Source organism: Theropithecus gelada, chromosome 2, assembly GCF_003255815.1.
Source record: "Theropithecus gelada isolate Dixy chromosome 2, Tgel_1.0, whole genome shotgun sequence".
Classification (NCBI taxonomy): domain Eukaryota; kingdom Metazoa; phylum Chordata; class Mammalia; order Primates; family Cercopithecidae; genus Theropithecus; species Theropithecus gelada.
This window is the reverse complement of record NC_037669.1, coordinates 44,153,879-44,174,283: the sequence shown is the minus strand read 5'-3', so window position 1 is coordinate 44,174,283 and position 20,405 is coordinate 44,153,879. Positions and strand designations below refer to the sequence as shown.

Genomic DNA, 20,405 nt, shown 5'->3' with positions numbered 1-20,405 from the left:
TAAACCATCTTTTCCTTACAATGTATCAAGAATTACATTAGTGCTAATTCTGATTTTCTCTGCACTGCCTTAGACTATCCTCCATCCAAGGGCTAGGATAAAAGTAGAGAGACATAGTCCCAGCAGAAGGTCTGGCACACAGTAGACACTCAATATCTGTTGATGAATGAGTCAATGAACCTTTCTCAGTTACTGCCCTGCATCACACACACACACACACACACACACGCACACACACACACATATTTCATCTCTGATCAGACCTTCTTTTCACAGCTCACCTCAATTGCTGCAGAAAGAGTCAGTGTGACAACCCAGATTCTGGAAAGTACTGTTAACACAGTGTCTCAGTTCTCAGTTCCAAAGAGTCACTATGGGGTCCACAGTTCTATGGGGTCCATTCATAAGCAGGGGCTGCATAGGCAGACTCTACACACAGCAGTTCAGGTCTTGGCACCTTCCACCCTCTTGAGAGAACTGTGGAAGTGAGCCAAGCCTCATGCCTGAGCATTCTTCCCCATCCTTCCTCCATTCTGTTCTCCACACCCACACTCCTCCTGCAGGCCTGCTAATCTCAGGATACAAATGGGGCTGAAAATGCAGGAGAGGGAAGAAAGGAGAGAGAGAAAGGACTTAAAAGGGAGAAAAACAGCTTTGGGAGAAAACACACACATGCAGCCTGTAGAACACTGTGACTTAGATTATTTTTGGAATCTAATGTTTCTAATGTTCAGGGGGAGGAAATGAGAAAAAGTAAGTCGGAATTCCCAGGACCAGCAGGCTGGAAATAATACAGGACACTGTGTTCTGTGTCAGGGGGCGGGACACAGACACCCTTCCTTGCCCTGAGCCCAGTCAACAGGAGGTGGAGGGGTTTGGTGGTTAAGGTCTCAGTACGAAGGGGGAGAGCAGGAACAAGAGGGCACCGGAGCCTTTCTCCAAAAAAAGCAGGAAATTACAACCACCCAGTAAAGGCCTTGCCCTTCCGGCCACCCCAAAGGTCACAGCTCTTTGAAGCCTCCCTCCCAACATGAAGGGCTCAGGCAATTGAACAACACAGAGATATGACACGCCCCTCTGGAGGCCTGTCAAGTGCTTGTCCCTTCACCACAGCACTGGTGAGGACACATGTCAAGTGACCCTTATCCTCCTAGCTCCCAGCCCCTTTAGCCACCCTAGGTTGCTGGCACATGCCACCATCTGTCCTGAACGGCAAGGAGCCTCCAAAGAGAGGGTGTAGAGAGTGTGTGTGTGTGCACGTGCGCACATGTGTTTGCATGCACGCACGTGTGTGTGTGTGTGGGTGTGTGTGTTGGGAGAAGAGGGAGGAGCACCAGCTTCAAAGCAGAGGACTCTATCCCAAGCAAACCACTCAAGCACACCAAGTCTCAGCTTTTCCATCTGTGAAATGATGCCCCTTTACGTGCACACCTGGCCTACCACATACAGTACATAGGAGGCTCAGATGACGAACCATGGACTGGATGATTTTAGGGTGGGTCTCTGCTCTGGGTCAAAGATTATTATGTAAAAGGAAGGGCTGGGCCATAAAATCTCTAAGGTCATGGGTGTGAGAATACTTTGAACATTCCCAAAAGAATTACATATTGTAATTACCGCAAAGGCACTTCACTTTGACAAATGACAGTGGAATCATGTTGCTGCTGCCTCATGGGGAATAGGGGTATTGGAGGTGTGGGGAAGAGAAGACATTGTGGGCCAGGGCCCACCAGGGAAGTAGAAGCAGCAGGATTTCTCTACAACAGCCCCACTGGTTCTGGTCACCCCAGGCAGGATAAGACTTTGGGTCCTGTTTTGGGCTCTAGGGAGTGACCAGAACTGTTTATACCTTGGAGGAAGAGGACAGGAAATAGCAGGGGATACTTTGCCCAGTGACGGGGCATCCTGGGGATGTCCTGCAATGCTAATGTGGCCAACAGGACATACCAGCCGCAAAACACAATAAGCACATCACCCTTAGCACAGTGGTCTGCTCCCTGCCACGATGCCCAGTGGTGCCTAGTGTAGATTTTCTCACAGTGATTAACATAAAAGCAACATTATTTTGTTTGCACAGACTTCCAAGAATATTAAAATGCATAAACATTGCCATAGGAAGTATTTATGGCCCCAAGTTTGCAAGAGAATAGGACAAATATGCTCTTAGCTATACTGCAAAGCAGAAGGTGACAAGTGTCTCAGATGTAGAGGGTGCATGGGGATGGGGGCTCACCTCTCATGGGACACCAGGAAGAATCACTTCCTCTGGGGCTGCTTCAAGGACAGACATTGTTTTTCCAGAGGCCTTTCCCCGTGGAGGATCTGCCTGCCCTGACCCCTCAGGTGTGATCCCAATTTGATTTATATGCTCCTCTTTTGTGCCCTGCCCAGGGGCACTGCATAGCCTGGTGACCTGCAGGGCCCCCATGAATCTATACCATAATTTCCAACTTCTCTCAAAAATCAATTCTGAATTTTGTTCCATTAAGGATAACTGAAAATGATTTAGAGCAGGTTCATTTGGAAGAGAGCATCAGTGACACTCTTCACGGTCTCAGCAGGCACCCATGACTGAAGAGTAAATCATAACTGAAACAGCGCAGGGAGAAGGAAGGGAAGCCAATGTTCCTGGAATAGTTATGCTGGGCCAGGCACCATGCCAGGCACTGCTACATACATCACCCCACTCAGTTCTCAAAACAACCCTGCGAAGAAGTTTGTCTTTTTTTTTTAAGTGAACAAATAAATAAACAAACAAAACCTCAAGGGAGTAGGGTTTTATTTGCTGAGAGGTTCCTTATTTTTCATAATGACCCAAGGCAACAATCCTGAAAAGACAAGAACCCACTATAAATATGTAGGGAAGAACAAAAAAGCAAAAAGTATTATACAATTGTTAAGTTGTAAAAGGGCTTAGATATTTATTTAGTGCAGCAAGTCTCAAAGGAAGAGGAAGGAAGAGGAATGGATTGGGGTGGGGTAGGGCTTTATCAAACCACTCTGCAGATTCTGGTACATCTCCTCAGAAGTTTATTCTCAAATCATCACCACCTCCAAAGCTACCACCACCATCACTGTGGCCACCCCACTTCTCCTGTTGAAAGATGTCTTCATGAAGAGAGAGTATTGTGCATGAGAACAGTGCAGTGTGGAAGCAGAAGAAAAGTCAAAAGATGATGAAGTAGAAGTAGCATAAATTCTTTATCTTTGTTTTGTCGGTAACATAATTGGAGGTGAGAAGCTAAAGATGTGCCTGATGTCTCACAATTGGTAAGTGTCACCCCAGGACAAATCCTAACCCCACCCACCACAGCTCCATTTCAGCATGGCACCCATGGATGTGAACAGAATTTTGCCATGCAAAAATGAATACTGCAGGACGGCATTTAAAAATTAGGTTTTCCAAGGTGAGCTTTCCCATAGTGGTAAAGGCTGGGCCAGACAGCCACAGAGGCCACAGTCTCCGCTGAACACCTAAAAACAAATGAGAGATTCTCATTTGTGCTAGCTGTCTTGGTCATGGGGGAGGTGGGCACCAAAATATCCTCTCAAGCAGGGTGATAAGGATCTTGTCTTGGGTGTTTCCCAACCATGCATTTACACATGAAATAAATACAACGTGCTGCATAAACCAATAATAGGCATGATTCCAATACTGGAAGCCCCATTAGCCAGCTTTGTTCACTCTTTTGGGGATTCTCCCAAAGTGCGAATATCGTCTCCTTTCCAGAATAGCTTTGGGCAAGACTAAAAAATGGGCCTCCTGGGTAGACATCAGTAGAGCTTCCTTTATTCAGAAATGAAATAGATAAAGATTTCTCAATCCGTTAAGTCTAGTTATGCACCAGAGCTCTTCGAAGCACTGCTCCTTCTCTGAAAAGACTGGAAGACTGAGGGCCTTCCCCAGACTAGAAGGCAGATGGGAGTTTCAGTATTTTCTGATACTTATCATTGGCATCAGCACACTGACATCACAAGGTCACAATGACTGTCATCAGATGGCAAGGCTGGGATTTCTACAGTGTGTAGGAGGTAGACATGTGGACTTCACGGTTGCTTCTAGTTTTACCATTATAAGATGTGTCCTAGGCACCCAGTAAGGGGTGTGTATGGGGAGGATCCTCCACTGAGTAGCACTCACCCTTCCATTTGCCAAAGGCACATCTACAATGAGTCTACGTAATGACCTTTAAGACCACATATGGCCCCCAGTGGGGAAGAGGCCCATTCCTTCTCTTCAGTAATAGGTTGTGTTTGCAGGGCGGACACCTTCATCACACAGGGTCTATTGCAACTGGAGGGGTGGCCAGATGTGAAACAGGGCTGCATAGAGAGCCTTAATCTGCACCAGGCCAATGAGGGGTGACCCGGCTTGTGTTCTGTGAATACAGTGGAGGACAGGCCCATTAGTTATAGGCCAGAGGGCACCCGGCTGAGACTGCAGTGGTTCATCTAACATCATGCATTGTTTGAATCATCTCTGAATTACTCTGTGCTTCCACAGATTGCTCATTAAGACTTTCCTGTCATTCCTGAGCTGCAGTGTTCCCTCTTCTCTGAAAATTCTCCAAGCACAGAGGCTGTGCCTAGGACAGTACAGGGTGCACAGAAAGCATTCAGTAAGTAAGAGTTTATGCAAAGGGAAACAAAAAAACTTTTGGAGGTATGGCTACGTCTATTACCTTGATGGTTTTACAGGTGTATACGCATGTCCAAACTTAGCAGATCATATATGTTAAATATGTGCCACTTACTATTTATCAATTATACCTCAATAAACCTGCTTTTAAAAATTTTTTTAAAAAAAGTGAATACACAGGAGCTTATGTGCTCACTTCCTTAATTAGATGGCGAACTGCTCCAGAGAGAACTTCTGGCCTACCCCCCCTTTTGGCGGCTCATGACAGCTGTTCAACATTGATTATTAAATGAATGAGTGACTTGCTTTATGAATTATCTGTGGAACAGAGGCCCTACTCCCTAGAGGCTTAATTGGGAGACAGCATGGTCCACTCCCCAGCACCTCCAAGATGGGGAATGTGGGGGGTCACCACAGGTGTCAGGGAAGAAATGAGAGGCAGCTTCACTCCCCAAGGCCAGCTGGTAAATGGGGAACACCAACCCATTTTCAAGCCCTTGGGAACAAGCTGTCACCCTGCAAGGCCAGGGGCGAGACTGCGCCCACCTCTTTTACAAAAATAGAGGCTGAACTATCACCAGACTCCTCTGATTGCCAAGAGCTTCCCAGATCTGGAATTAGAGGCCTCCGCCAACCAGCCTCCCACCAGAAGGAAGACTAAGACTTGGCTCAGACGGTAACTATTTCCTCAAGCCCTTGTTTAGATGTGGATCCACACTCACAGCCCTTATTCCAAACCATCACGCTCTTCACCCCCTTCCAAAGTCACCAAATAAGTCAAAGGCTGAGGCACTCAGCTCTGAGCAGATATTTTAAATTAATCTTAAAGCAACTTAAAAGGACTGTTTTTCTACCCTGTCCAGCACTCAGCACATTTTCAGTGGCAGCTGGGTCAAGCTTGAGTGGCATTTTCACCACTGACTCAACCTCAAAATATTCCTGGGCTGCCCTCGTCCCATCCTCCTTTTTGTTCCCTTGTTTTGAATATTCTCTGCCTCTCTCCCCACCCCTCTACTCACATGCACATGCATGAACATACACACGTGCACATTCGCACACTCCCCCACACTCCTTTTTAAGGTATGAGCACATCACACAACAGGCATTCTAAACCTTGGGTTCATGGACAGAATTCAGGGATCATATACTTGGATAGGAAAAAAATCATATCTTTATTTTCACTAACTAACTGAAATATAGCATTCTCTTCCATTATGAACATAGTCAACAAACTGCATTAGTGTTAGCAATGTGGTGTCTTTGACTATAATAGAAACACACACATTTTCATATCATATCAGGGTTGTTGTCCTGGAACATCATTTATTTATGTTCATCACTGCTTCAGGATTATAATAGTTAAATTAGACTTCAAGTAGATCTTATTAGCATGTTAATTTAAAAGTACATATAATGCTGCTATTTTTAAAATGTAATCACTGTATTTCTTTATTTTATTTTTAACATGTAATTTAGATTCAGGGGATATTTTGTGCAGGTTTATTACCTGGGTATAATCCTATCACCCAGGTACGGGTATAGTACCCAATAGTTTTTCAACCCTTAGGCCCCTCTCTCCTTACCGCCTCTAGTAGTCCCCAGTTTCTATGTTGCCGTCTTTAAGTCCATGAGTATCCAATGATTACCTCCCACTTATAAGTGAGAACGTGTGGTATTTAGTTTTCTGTTCCTGCAAATAACCGTGTTTAAGTAATTGCTTTCCAAGCCTATGTATATTTTTTGTACATTTACAAATGTTATTCTGAGAATGGGTCCGTATGCTTCACCAGACCAAAAGAGTCCATGGCACAGAAAGAGCCCCTGCTATGGAATGAGCATTAAAAGGTAGGATTTGGGATTTTTCTCTAGGGCCATCAGGCATGCGCCAGGAGACTTAGGGGCTAACAGGTGGTGTTCAGTGGTAGCAGGAAATAGGTTCTGGGAGCAGAGGGACAACAGGGTTATTGGATAAGAGCTTGGATGAGCTTTGGAGACAGACTAAGACAGTGGCCCTGGCTAACCAACAGTATGACCTCGGGCCAGCCACTTCACCTCTCCGAGTTTCCACTTCTTCAATTGTAAAATAGTAATTATCATATACTATATAATTCTTAGGAGCATGGATTGAGAGAATCTATGTGTAACAGCAATTACTGCCCTGTTGAATGGAACGTGGCAGGCCCTAGAAGGGCAGTGTCCTTGACCTGGGAACTTCTGGAGCTATGGTATGCTATTTGCTTGGTTTTTCAGACAGGCACTATCTGTGCCCTATGCAGGCTTCCCATGTCCTTGAGCCTCAGGGATACCATGAAGTGCTCCAAACTCTAAAACATGCCTAGGCAGACCTAAGTCCTCCACCTCCCTTTCTGTCCCTTGCTCACTGAAACAGGCACGCAAGCCAGGCTGCAAAGCAGATTCCCTGCCCCAGAGCAAAACAGGCCTCAAGAAAAAAGAGATGTTCCAGATCTTTCCAAAACTGGCAATAGAGCCAAAGTACCTGATTCTGGCTTCACAGAACAGCTGGCTCCTGCCCTGGCATCTCATCACTCGGTGAGCAATGCAGGAATTCTGAGATCTAAGCTGCCCTTCCCAGAGCAGCCCAGGCCAGGGTCAGACTCAGGCTGCCAGGCCACTGGGCAAAGAGCCCCAAGAAAGGTCAGAAGTTCCCAAAATTTGCTTAAATCATATTCAAAAGGTATATAAAAAGGGATATGCTATAGAAAGTGATATGCATTAAAAAAAGGCATATACTAATTTTTTTTACTATATGTTATAAAAAATTAGAAAGCCTTATAAAATTATACAGAGAAATTAAAATCAACCATAATTCTGCCCCAAGGAAGCAAAACTATTAACATTCTGGTAAATTTTCTTGCAGTTATATTTAGTACATAAATTGGGATCACACTTATACAGGGAGTTTAAGATCTCGATTTCATCATTTAAAAATACCTAGAGACATTTTTCAATATGAGCTCTTAAAAGACAGAAAACCATCACATCAGACATTGTAAAATTCACAGGTTACTGAGAGATGTCATGGCATCCCTAAGAACAGTATTGTCCATTTAAATATAAGTTACATCCAGAAAACTGACAGGAGGAGAGCCTACTGTCTTCTTCTTAAAGGACATATAATAGTAAACTCTTCTTTCTTCTCTTTAGCTTAAAGAGAATCTAGGGAAGATACCCTTGGATCCTCAGCAAAGAGGCACTATATGCAATTTTCCTTTTTTACATTCTCTTATCTTACTTTCCCCTGATAAGGGGAAAGCTTTGAAAATTCACTGCTGGAAAAAATGGTGTCTTACTCAAGAAAGTGCTTAGCAGCTAAAGAGAAACCTCTGGAAACAAGTGGGTATAGCAGGAAGAGTCCTGGACTTGGAAACAGAAAAATGCTGGATTCAGATGTCAGCTCTGTCACTGTAGACCCAAGATCAAAGAACATCCATTTCCCTGCATGTCAAGAGAGACGCCACCACTCAACCCGTAAGGATCAAAGGATTATGTGGATTAAATAAGACTGTGTGAAAAGTGGTTTGTCAATGGTAAAATACATTGCAGGGCCATAATCACTAGTTAATATTATAGTGGCTGTTAACAGTACTGTTTTTGTTCCTTAGCTGGCTTGAGCAACTCATTACAGGCACTTGGGGCAGCTTCTAACGGTAGGTAAAAGCATGGACCCTGGAGCCAGACTGCACTTTCCAGCTTGGTGAATTCTTTAACCTCTCAGTTTCTTCATCTATCAAATGTGATTATAATAGTATGCCTATCTCTTAGGACTCTTGAAAGGATTAAAATGAGTAAATTTACACAAAGTGCTTAGAACAATACTGGGCACATAATAAATACTATATAAGGGTGAGCTTAAAAAAAAAAATTACACTAGCTAAAACTAGTAGGCACACTGTTTTAAAGCTTTCCAGAAAAGTACTATCATTAATCAGAAAGTTGGATGAGCAACCTCTGCTCCCTCACCCCCATCCCAGCTCAGGTTTGGCCTGTTCCCCTCCTACCTTCTCAGCATCCTGCTCAAAGAGCCGCAGCTGAAAGCACTGGTCCAGCTTGAGCTTGCGCACGTGCCACATCTGGTGCAGGTGCTGCCGGGTGGAGTGCAGTTTGTCCAGGAGGCTGGTGATCTTGGGCACCAGGCTCTGGAAGTCAGCACTGCCCGGGATGCAGTTGCGTCCTGAGAAGCCGTCACTGCAGCGGATGCACTGCAGCAGCCGCTGCCCCTCTCGGTCCAGCTCCTCCACAGGGGCCTTCAGCACCTTTTTCTTGAGCTGTGTGTGCTCATCAATAAGCCGCCGAGAGCCCTCCACATCCACGGGAAACTCCTTCCGGGCTAGCATCTCCTGGAGGTCCTCGAGGCGCGAGAGCAGGTGCACGGCGCTGTTGAAGAACTCCTCCAGGGAGAGCCGCAGTTCGATCCACTCCTCGTGGTTGTAGTCCAGGGAGCCGTCAAACTCCTCCGTCAGCTGGGAGGGGTCCACCAGTTTCGTGAGGCCCTCCACAGATACCATGCTCGTCTGGAAGGGGCAGACACAGACAAGGATACTCAGTGATGTTGGGGGAAGAACAGGGCAGAAATAGGATGAGAGAAAAGGACAAGGTAAGTCCACATAATAATGACCACAGCCTGCTTCAGAAAGGGTGATGGGGAGCCATGGGACTCACTGGTCAGGAGTCACAGATCAGCTGGGATCAGCAGTTTCTAGACTGCTGACTGCTTTAGCGAGCCTCTCCAACTGCCCCCCATTTACCAACCCAGAAGAACTGCCTTTGTGTCCCTGCTCTCCTCATTTTCCCTCCTCCTGACCCCAAGTTCACTTCAATAGGGTTTCAGATGCTAGAAGCAGAAGCTGGAAGAAAAACTGACCTAGTTTCTGGGGGACAGTTTTCTACAGCTTTAAAACCAAGGCCCGTGGACCCAGGGTATCATCATAGTTGGATTAAGCAACGTGGGCCAGTGCTTGGGCTGCAAAGATTTCATAGTCTTATCTTTTCCGAGGCTCTCCCTGTCAGCTCTTCTGTGGTATGGTGAACAGAACTAGGGATGGGCAACAGGGGAGTCTGGGTCCTTGGTTTTCTCTGTGAGTTCCCTACAAGCTCCTGGAGAGCAGAGTGGAGAATGTTTGTCTCCAGGAAGCAAAGTGTCTCCAGCAAATGGTGATGCAGGCAACCACCCTAGTTTATTAGTAAACATCTTTTCCATCCGACAGGGCTTTAGGCTTCTCTTCTTTCTCATGAAGAATGAGAGGCTAGCAAATTAACATCTGGGTTTGGGTCCCAGCCCTACGCTTACTAACTGTGTGACCCAGGGCAAGCTATTAAGGTCTCAGAGCCTCAGTCTCCTCCTCTGAATAATGGAGATAATAATTCCTTCCTTAAGGGGCTTGCAGAGATTAAACGTATAAATGTGTGTAAAGCACATGGGGTGCACAGCATGGAGTACATGCTCAATCCCTGTTAGTGCTCACTCTGATGACCTGAAGGCTGGATCATTACTCAAAACCTGAAAAGCAATTTATCTCTGTGTCTTGCTACTCTGAGCATTCCCTCTTTGTCCCTTCTCTTTCCACCCCTCTCCTAAGAGGAAGGAAGGAGTTGCCACAGGCAGGAGGGCTGGTCTGGAACAACGGTTGTCAAACTTGACTGCTCATTAGAATCCTTTGGGGAGTGTGCAAAAACACCAATACTCAAACTTCATCCCTAGAAATTCTGATTTAATTGGCTAAATGGGAGCTTGGACATGAGTAGGTTTAAGAGTCCCTCAGGTGATTCTAATGTGCAACTAGAGTTGCAAACTCCTGCTAATCTCCATCCTTGCTACTCAAAGCATAGCTCTCAGACCAGCAGTATTGGCATCACATGGGAGCTTGTTAGAAATGCAGAATCTTAGGCCTTACCCCAGACCTACTGAAGCAGAATCTGCACTTTCAAAATCCCCAGGAGATTTGTGTGCATTAAACTTGAAAAACCCTATTCCAAAGTACCTTCTCCTTCAAATTTGGCTCAAAGTTTACCACTTCCGGGAAGTCCTCCATAATTATACTTACCAATTATGTATAAGTATCTGTTGTTGAACAAGCTTATACTCTCATCGCTGTATCACTTGTCACCCTACTCTGCACTAAGTATGAAATTCACTGTTTTTAAGATACTGCCTTATAAATATTCCTTTGATTGGGAGGCCCCCAGCTATCTCTCCTATACCTCTTATTTAGGAGACAGAGACAAAGCCTGCTCAACTTAGAGTGAAAGAGGTGCAGAGAGATGGGACATGCAGGCCAGCAATGCTGAAGCGTAAGTATCAAGACTTACTGAAAAGATTCTTTTCAGTCTCTTCAGCTTATACATTTATAGGCTTGTTGTCACCACCTCTGTATAAACAAGCCAAAATATAAAAAGCATTTCCCTACAGGACTCCTACTGTTCCCGAGGGGTGCTGGGAGACTATAATAGGTCACTGTTTTTATACCAAGCCAAATTTCTTGTATTGTTTACACAGAGTGAGAATCGCCTGCATCAAGGGTCAGGTCATTGTGCTCAAATCACAGCCTATTTGACACCACACACAGGCGCTCCTGGCCCCCAGGGCGCAAAAGTCTGGAATGGGAAGCTGCTGAAAGATTAAAAGCAGCTCTGCGTTTTCAACACACACACATTTAAAAGCTCATCCCCTTGCAAATGAGGACTAGAATTCCGAGGAAGGGAACAGTTCAAATTTGGCTGGAACACAGACACTTAAATAATTGATTTAATCTGATGTATTGTCATTTAAAATTCTCAGGGGAAACATATAGCCTCTAGAAAATTTAGTTTGAAAACATGTTTTCCTTGATTATGAAAGTAATACATCATCCTTGAAAAAATAAAAATATATGAAGTAAATAAAAACCACCCTCTGTCCCGTCACCTAGAATAAACCATCACTAACATCTTCAATCTCAGTTTTCTTTTCCATACATACACTTTAAAAACAAATCTCAGATTATACTATCCATATTGTTTTATCACCTGCATTTTAGTAAACAATAAATATTTTAATACTACTTTTTCTAAATATGGTTTTTCATGGCTTCATAGTATTTGGGTTGTTTGTTTTGTTTTTTTTGTTTTTGTTTTTGAGGAGTTTCGCTCTGTCACCCAGGCTGGAGTGCCATGGTGCAATCTCAGCTCACTGCAACCTCCGCCTCCCGGGTTCAAGAGATTCTCCTGCCTCAGCCTCTTTGAGTAGCTTGGATTACAGGTGCACACCACCACACCCGGCTAATTTTGTATTTTTAGTAGAGACAGGGTTTTGCCATGTTGGCCAGGCTGGTCTGGAACTCCTAACATCAAGTGATCCGCCCTCCTCAGCCTTCCAAAGTGCTGGGATTACAGTACAGGCATGAATCACCACACCCAGCCAGTATTTGTGTATTAATGTCACCAACATTAATGTCTAGCAAGGACACAACCTATATACGTGTATGTATATGTACTATATATGTATAAATATTTATGCACATGTGTATATATACTATTGTATAGGAACATATGAGCTGTGATGAACATTCTTGTAGACATTTCTTGTTTGCAATTTTACCTGGCTTTTTACCTTCTTGTTTGTTGAAATTTTGTATTAAGAATATTTTCTGGCCGGGCGCGGTGGCTCAAGCCTGTAATCCCAGCACTTTGGGAGGCCGAGACGGGCGGATCACAAGGTCAGGAGATCGAGACCATCCTGGCTAACACGGTGAAACCCCGTCTCTACTAAAAAATACAAAAAACTAGCCGGGCGCGGTGGCGGGCGCCTGTAGTCCCAGCTACTCAGGAGGCTGAGGCAGGAGAATGGCGTGAACCCGGGAGGCGGAGCTTGCAGTGAGCTGAGATCCGGCCTCTGCACTCCAGCCTGGGCGGCAGAGCGAGACTCCGTCTCAAAAAAAAAAAAAAAGAATATTTTCTAAGCCTGTAATCCCAGCACTTTGGGAGGCTGAGACGGGCGGATCACGAGGTCAGGAGATCGAGACTATCCTGGCTAACATGGTGAAACCCCCTCTCTACAAAAAAATACAAAAAACTAGCCGGGCAAGGTGGTGGGCGCCTGTAGTCCCAGCTACTCGGGAGGCTGAGGCAGGAGAATGGCGTAAACCCAGGAGGCGGAGCTTGCAGTGAGCTGAGATCCGGCCACTGCACTCCAGCCTGGGCAACAGAGCGAGACTCTGTCTCAAAAAAAAAAAAAAAAAAAAGAATATTTTCTTAAAATAGGCTGGGCACAGTGGCTCATGCCTGTAATCCCAGCACTTTGGGAGGCTGAGGTGGGCAGATCACCTGAGGTAAGGAGTTCGAGACCAGCCAGGTCAACATGGTGAAACCCCATCTCTACTAAAAATACAAAATTTAACCAGGCATGGTGGCAGGTGCCTGTAATCTCAGCTACTCAGGAGGCTGAGGCAGGAGAATCACTTGAACCCAGGAGGCCGAGGCTGCAGTGAGCTGAGATCATGCCACTGCACTCTAGCCTGGATAACAGAGTGAGATTCTATCTCAAAAAAAAAAAAAAAGAATATTTTCCTAAATTAGTTACTAGATACAGAAATACAGTTAAATAGAAGGAATAAGTTCTAGTATTCAATAGCACAGTAGAGGAATTGTAGTTAACAATCATTTATGATATATTTCAAAAGCTAGAAGAGAAGAATTGTAATGTTTCTAGCACAAAGAAATGATAAATGTTTGAGGTGATGGATATCCCATTTACTCTGATTTGAGCATTACACGTTGTATACAGGCATCAAAATGTCACATGTACCCAAAAATATGTACAACTATGATACAGCAATAAAAAAAGAATTGCTACATCAAAGGACATAAACTCTTCCTAAGGTTTTTGATACAAATTGCAAAGTTGCCTCCAGAAATAGTTGTCCCAATTACACAACCAACAACAGTAAATAAGACTGTGTAATGAAGGTGTGCATTTGGGACAATCTTGTGAGCCTGTTGTTCCTCCCCATACTCTAACTGGTAAGGCCATGGTGGCCAAGGAATCCTGAAATCTCAGCCCTTGAGGTGTCACATACTGTATGGTAGATGGAGAAGAGGAAGTGAGGAATGTGTGGATGGCAGAAGGGGAAGGGAAAGAAGATGCTAAGAGAGAGAAATCTGGCTCACCTCAAAGATGAATTTAGAGCTGCCAAAGTTGGTCTTCTGTTTCTGCCAGAAGTTGTCAGGTTTAATGATGAGGGCCACATGGATCTCAGCTGGAAAGGCTTCCTGCAGCGTTTTGAGGAGGGGCTTGATGAGGTCCCACTTGGAGCCCCGCATGTCGATGATGACAGTGAAGCCACGTTTGCACACGTCCTCACTGTGGGGAGGTCAAAGGTCAGTATGGTCACTCTGGGTAGCTGAGACTTTGGAGTACACAGTCAAAAAGCACCCGGAAACCTGCACTCCCTTTGACCAGAATCACTCTTCCAACTTCATGTCAGGTCCTTTGGCCACCTTCAAACCCAGCTCAAACTGTATGCCTCAGAAAAATCCTTTCTACATTTGACCAATGGTCCTGGCATTCTGCCTTCTCCCAGCATTTGGCAAATAACTAGGCCTTCCCTTTGCAAGCTGAGTATCCCTAATCTGAAAATCCAAAATCTGAAGTGCTCCAAAACTTGAAACTTTAAGAGGGTCAACATGATGCTCAAAGGAAATGATCGTTGCAGCATTTCAGAGTTTGGATTTTCAGATTAGTGATACTCACCCGGCAAGCAGAATGCAAACATTCCAAAAAAAAAAAAAAAAAAATCTGAAGTCCAAAACACTTCTGGTCCCAAGCATTTTGGATAGGAGCTACCCAACCTGTAGTCAACTGCACTTGTTGGGATGTTTACAATTTGGATATTCACACTTGTATTTTATTTTCATTTTAATTTTTGTCTCACTTTCTTGTTCCTAAAATGAATCATGTTTTCCCCATTGATATTCCAGTTCTCTAAAGACAGAGACCCTGTCGCCTCTTAAATCTGAGATGGAAAGTCCTTGACAGGAGTGTTGTTCTGCCCTGGGCCTACATCAGTGACAGACACTAGTACATCTTACCACTGAGCCCAAACTGGGCCAAAGAATACTTTTTCAAAAAAGGGCTCTAGGTTGATTCTGCCAGTTGATGAGAGATGGTACACAAAGTATTAATAACATGACTTTACCACCATTGTATTTAAGATGTACTACTTTTAGCTTATTATTATTTTTCACTTTTTTTAAGAGTCAGGGTCTCGCTATGTGCACCGGCTGGAGTGCAGTGGCTATTCCCAGGCACAATCACAGTGCACTATAGTCTCAAAACTCCTGGCTTCAAATGATCCCTCTGCCTCAGTCTTCCAGGTAGCTGGGACTACAGCCTTGCGCCACCATGCCCAGCTTTGTGGTTTAAAATGTATGTCAACTTAAAAAATCAGGTCGCTGAGTCATGCTGATCACTCAGAAAGAGCCCAGAGTGGAACTGACTGCAACGGAAGATGCAGACCAGTTGTTTCATGTATTTCCATTGTAAGAGTCACAGTGTGAAATGCATGTATCAGGATGTTAAGGGAGGATGAGGGAGGAGTAACTCTTGAAATCAAGGCAAGATGAAGTGACAGTGACCATCTCGAAAACCAAGACATCAGCAGGCTAAATAAATCAAGATGTTGTTATATAAGTGAGCAGCAAAGTTTAAACACTTGAACTTTGACTATAACTCCTGAGAATAGGAAGAAAAAAAATGAAGGTCAGAATAGTTACAAATCTCAGTTTGGAAGAAAGTCTATGTTTGAGTAGTTAGGGGTCTTCTCTTATTTTTTTTAAAGCCAATCCGTTTATTTTATAATTCAAAATAGACATTGATTACTTCATATGTTAAAATATAAATACCAGCATAGTATTTCCTTATGGTCTTTCACTTAATTTCCCATTTCCCAGACTGCAGTTGTTTAAACCACTATGTACGTTACATGACCCACATATGTGCCTACCACATCTCAGTTGCTCACAGCTGCTGGCAGTAAGGCCACAGAAGGATTCAGATCACAAAAAGAAATTAAAACCTTTTGAGGGGGCTTTATTCTCAAATTTCAACCAGTGATGAGATTGTTACAGCCTCATTAAGAGACCACAGCTCTTGACTGTGTGCGTGTCTCAAGCACAAGGTAGATTACTTAGGCGTCCCTGGTACACAGAAAATTCCCCAGGAGAGGGGACTCTCTCCAGCATGAGAGAAAGGATGAGTATTCTCCCCAAATCCTGCATCCCAAAGGAAAGGAGTTGCCTCTTCTTCCCTGACACTTATTGAAACAATGAGTGGCCAAAGTTTTCCATAAATAATTTTCTCTATCCTCTTGTCTTAAAGCAATGTGACTTTTTTCCAAATTACAGGATTTCTTTCCCATTATAAGAGAAACACCTGATAACTACACAAAAGTTAAATAGTCAGAGGCCCATGCAAGAGATGCTAATGGTAGGACTTTATAACACCCAGGCCTATATCCTTTCTACCTTTTCTGTGCATATAGTTTTCATACCATGTACTGTTCTACTTTTCACTGTAACACAGTTTTTTCTCATGTCTAAAATTTCTTCCAATCTGTTGCACTTAGTGATAGTCCATCTTATGCCTATACCATAACTTATTTGATCATTCTCTTGATTGCTTTACAGAAAGGTATGTCAACTTACAAGTCCACCAGCAGTGTATGACAGTACCCCCCTTACTCTATCCTCACCAGCACTGGTCATTGAATTTTTTAAACCTTTGCCTGTTTTATTAAAAATACATTGTATTATATTTAAATGTGCATTTATTTGATTACTAGTTACAGCTTTTTGGCCTGTAAATATTTCTTCTGTGAATTACCTGATCAACTCTTTTATCCATCTTTCTATTAGGGATTAGAGGCTTTCTTTTGGGATTTAGGGGTTTTATCACTGAACATCATTTAGTGTAGCTTGACTTATATTTGTTGCATGCCCACCTATGTCAGGTTCAGCAACGTTAACTGTGGGTCTTGCCTTTCCTTAGAGATGATTGTCTTCCTTATTTCCCTGCTCCTCAGACTCCATCTGTGTTGCCACAATTTATGCTGACCTGAGAATTCTTTGTTCCTAACAACAAATATTCTGTGTTGCTACCGAGAGCTGGAGGTCAACAATCCCTGCATCTAAAGCTGGTGGTCAGTAGCAGGTTATGCCCTGTTAACTAATCATTTCTGACAACTAAGAGTAGAAATTAGGTCCTAATATTCTATAGGAGGTTCTCAATAACTCAGGAGATGGAGAAAGAAGCCCAGGAGCTGAGGGCTGTGACCTAATCTAATTGGCATCTTTCTGTGAAAAACAGGCTAATCTTCCAAGGTGCTTTGTATGTTTGGTTTCAAGTAAGGGGCACAGCTGGGAAAGGGGAAACAACTATTTTACTGCGTGCTCATTCTATGCTGGGGCTATAGTTCGGTATTTGCCATACATCATTTCATTATATCCTAATAATAACTTCATAAACTAGGTATGGTTATCTCCATGTGAGAGAAGATGAAATTGAGGCATAAAATTTGCCTAAGATTACATAACTAGTAAGTGGCTAAGCAAAAATTCAAAATGAGGACTGTTGACTTGAAAACCCAAGCTCAGGCTGGGCACGGTGGCTCATGCATATAATCCCAGCACTTTGGGAGGCTGAGGTGGGCAGATCACTTGAGGTCAGGAGTTCGAGACCAGCCTGGCCAACATGGTAGAACTCTGTCTCTACTCAAAAACAACAACAACAACAAAAAAGAAAACCCAAGCTCAGGTCACTATATCATACTCTACCCCACCACACTGACACTATGTATGGGTGTCTTTGTTTGGGGACAGGAGTTGGGGGCCGGAGATGAGGGGATTAAGTTAGGGGACTCAGAGGAGATGGGATAAATTAGGGCAAGGAGTCTAAGTGAGTGATCTCCCTTCTGCAGTCTGTGCAAAACCACAAAGTCAGAGAAGCAAAAGAGCGTGGCATATTGAGAAAGTTCAAGCAATTAACTCTGGTTCAGGCCTTTGAACGCAAGAGAGTGCAGCTCTGAGTGCCTTGGAGAGTCCCATTCTGGGTTCTGTCCCTCTTTTTGCACACATCCCGCTCCACCCCGGGAGCCAAGATGACTCACCCACATAGAGTCTGCGCTGCACATCCATCTTCCCCTTGTAGGTCAAGCTCCTAGTATCTGAAACCCTAACACTCTCTGCCCAAAGGACCCTTAGTCTACTTCCTGGGCCCATGGGTATCTCTTTCCAGGATCCAATTCCCAAGGGCTAGTAACACCACCATTATGTGTACCCCTAGGCCCAAGGGGTGACAAAGGGCTGCTATTTGAAAGGATGTGGCTAGAATATAAATGTGTGAGCTGGGGTGTTCACTTGCATGCATGAGGCGCCCCTGCCATGTAGGGCTGAGCTGGGGAGTGGAGAGAGAAGGCAGGCAGAGCATGAGTGGGGGCTGGTCTACTGTGCTGCCACATTTGGGCCTGGGAGCTCAAAGGAGTCCAACAAATCTAAATTTACATTTGGCATTCTAGGTTGCTGTGCAGATATATTTGTCAAGGTAGAAGGACAGAACATGTTTTATTTAACAGTTTGTTAGCTTGCTACATTAATTTTAAATATTCAGACAAAGGGTATGTGAGCTTCCATTTGTACTCTTGCCTTAGCACCACATGTTAGAATCAGGCCTTGCAAGAGAAGAGACTGGAGAGGATGTAGACTTCAAATCAGAATGCACTTCGTATGCCAAGGCTGGAGCAGTGGATTTGTCCTAAAGGCAACGAGGAACTCCTGAAGGGTAAGATTCAGAGAAGGAATGTGATCAGGTGATTTGGATTGATTACCCTCCAGCTGTGCAGAAGGAGGGTAAATTGGGGTCAGCCCAAAGGAGTGTGTAAGAGTAGAAGAAGGGTCCTTGCTAAAATGACTCTTCATGAAAGTCTTCCATGGACCACCCTATTTAAACCTGTAACTGTCACCCAATACTCCTTATACCCCTTCTGTTTATTTTTCTCCTTAGCACTTATTACCATCTGGATAATATGTTTTATTTATTTACTGTCCATCTTCCCTCACTGGAAAGTAACCTCAGTAAGGGCAGGGAGTTTTTATTCATTTCACTGTTGAATGTTCAGTGCCTACTACAGTGCCTGGTGCAAAGGAGGAAGGGGAGGCAGCAGTTAAGGGTATGAAAACTAGAACCAGCTTCCTAGGCCTGAATCCTGGCCCCATCATTTACTTATTGTGGAACCCCTCTGTGCCTCAGTTCCCACAATGTAAAATGTGAATAATAATTACAGAGTTGTCGTAAAGGTTAATAGACATAAATCACTTAGGATGGTGCCAGATACAGACTGTTCTATGTAGGTCTAAGCTGCCATAGGAGATGTCACTGGTGTCCACCTAGGATCCCTTTACTAACTACTATGCCTGTTCTCCAGTTCCAAGAGTATTGGAGCTATCAGCTGATGCCTGTAACCATCTCTGAATGCTTGCTTTAGCTGATGGCTATGTTTCTCCAAGAGAAACCTGGGCAGTTCTATCCCCACACCAGGGCTGGCGAGTGCCTCTCTGGTGGAGGTGTGTCAGAGCCTAGCTCCTTTACCTCATTGCAGAGTAACTCTGAAGTGTGATGTATTTTCACTGCCTCCCCAGTCTCCCCAGAAGGCTCCAGCTAGACTTCACCTGAAACCAACCTTAGTTGGTTTTTCCCCCTTCCTTACTCTGCTTCTTTCTTCCAAGTTTTTCCTGAATAGCAGACCCTTAATAAATCATTTGTATCCAAATTCCTTCATATTAAACACAGCCTAAGACAGTTATTTTTATTACAGTTATGAGTAATAATGTAAATATAAATTGTATTCAGTTGGCCCTCCATATCTGTGGGTTCCACATCCATATACTCAACCAACCTTGATGGAAAATATGTACAGTCACCTCTCTGAATCAGCGGGTCTCAAACTTTGTTTGGGTGAATCTGTCAATGTGAAACCAGCAGATTTAGAGGGTCGATTGTATATTTCATACATATATGAAATTCTGAAGGCAATTTGATATATGGTCTAGAAGTTAAAAGAGAAACCAGGTGTGGAAATGTTTATTTAGGAGTCACACAGTGCCTGGCACATAGTAGGTGTTCCATAACATTTGCTGAATGAATAGATTCCCGAATGGGTGGTAGCTGATGTGCACACAAGTGGGTGAGATCCCCCAACAAAACCAAGGAAGAAGAAAAGAACCACCTTCTGGGTCAAGGATAGAACTGGCAGGAATATCAGTGTTTAAGAGACGGGAGAAGGAAGTAGATGACCCTGAGGAAAAAATGAAGACAGGTTAGAGAGAACCAGGAGAGGAATGACATCAAAGAAATAAGGGAGGAGAGGATTGCAAGGAGGAACAACAGTGTCAAATGCTGCAGAGAATGGTCATTCACTTAGAGCAGAACTATTGTATTTAGCAACTAGGAGGCCACGGTCCCATGAGTCAGGGAAATTTCAGTGAGGTGCTGGGGCCAGAATTAATGCTGGAGTAAGGAAGCAGTCTTGCTGGTTAATCTCTGTAATGATTAGCAGGAAGTGCCACAGATATCAGAGGCTGCTTGTGGTGCACTTCCACCCCCTGACTCTGTCTCCCTGACCCCAGCAGTGGCCAGAGTCTGCATGGTGCCCTCTGGCCAACCCAACTCCCGCAGCTGCTCCCCAGCCTGCTCTCTTCCCCAAGGCTCACACTCCCGGAC

At 44.2% G+C, this 20,405-nt stretch overlaps 1 protein-coding gene across 9 annotated transcripts in view; it reads right to left on the bottom strand.

The window, feature by feature from the left end:
• Nucleotides 1-20,405, bottom strand: part of KALRN (kalirin RhoGEF kinase) — a 638,197-nt gene that overhangs the window by 456,282 nt on the left and 161,510 nt on the right. For all 9 annotated transcript variants that reach the window (XM_025374819.1, XM_025374820.1, XM_025374821.1 and 6 more), the window contains exons 4-5: nucleotides 13,802-13,994; nucleotides 8,659-9,171 (exon numbers count right to left, since the gene is read on the bottom strand). In XM_025374819.1, the coding sequence (XP_025230604.1) occupies nucleotides 8,659-9,171; nucleotides 13,802-13,994 (706 nt within the window). The remainder of the gene's footprint in view (nucleotides 1-8,658; nucleotides 9,172-13,801; nucleotides 13,995-20,405) is intronic.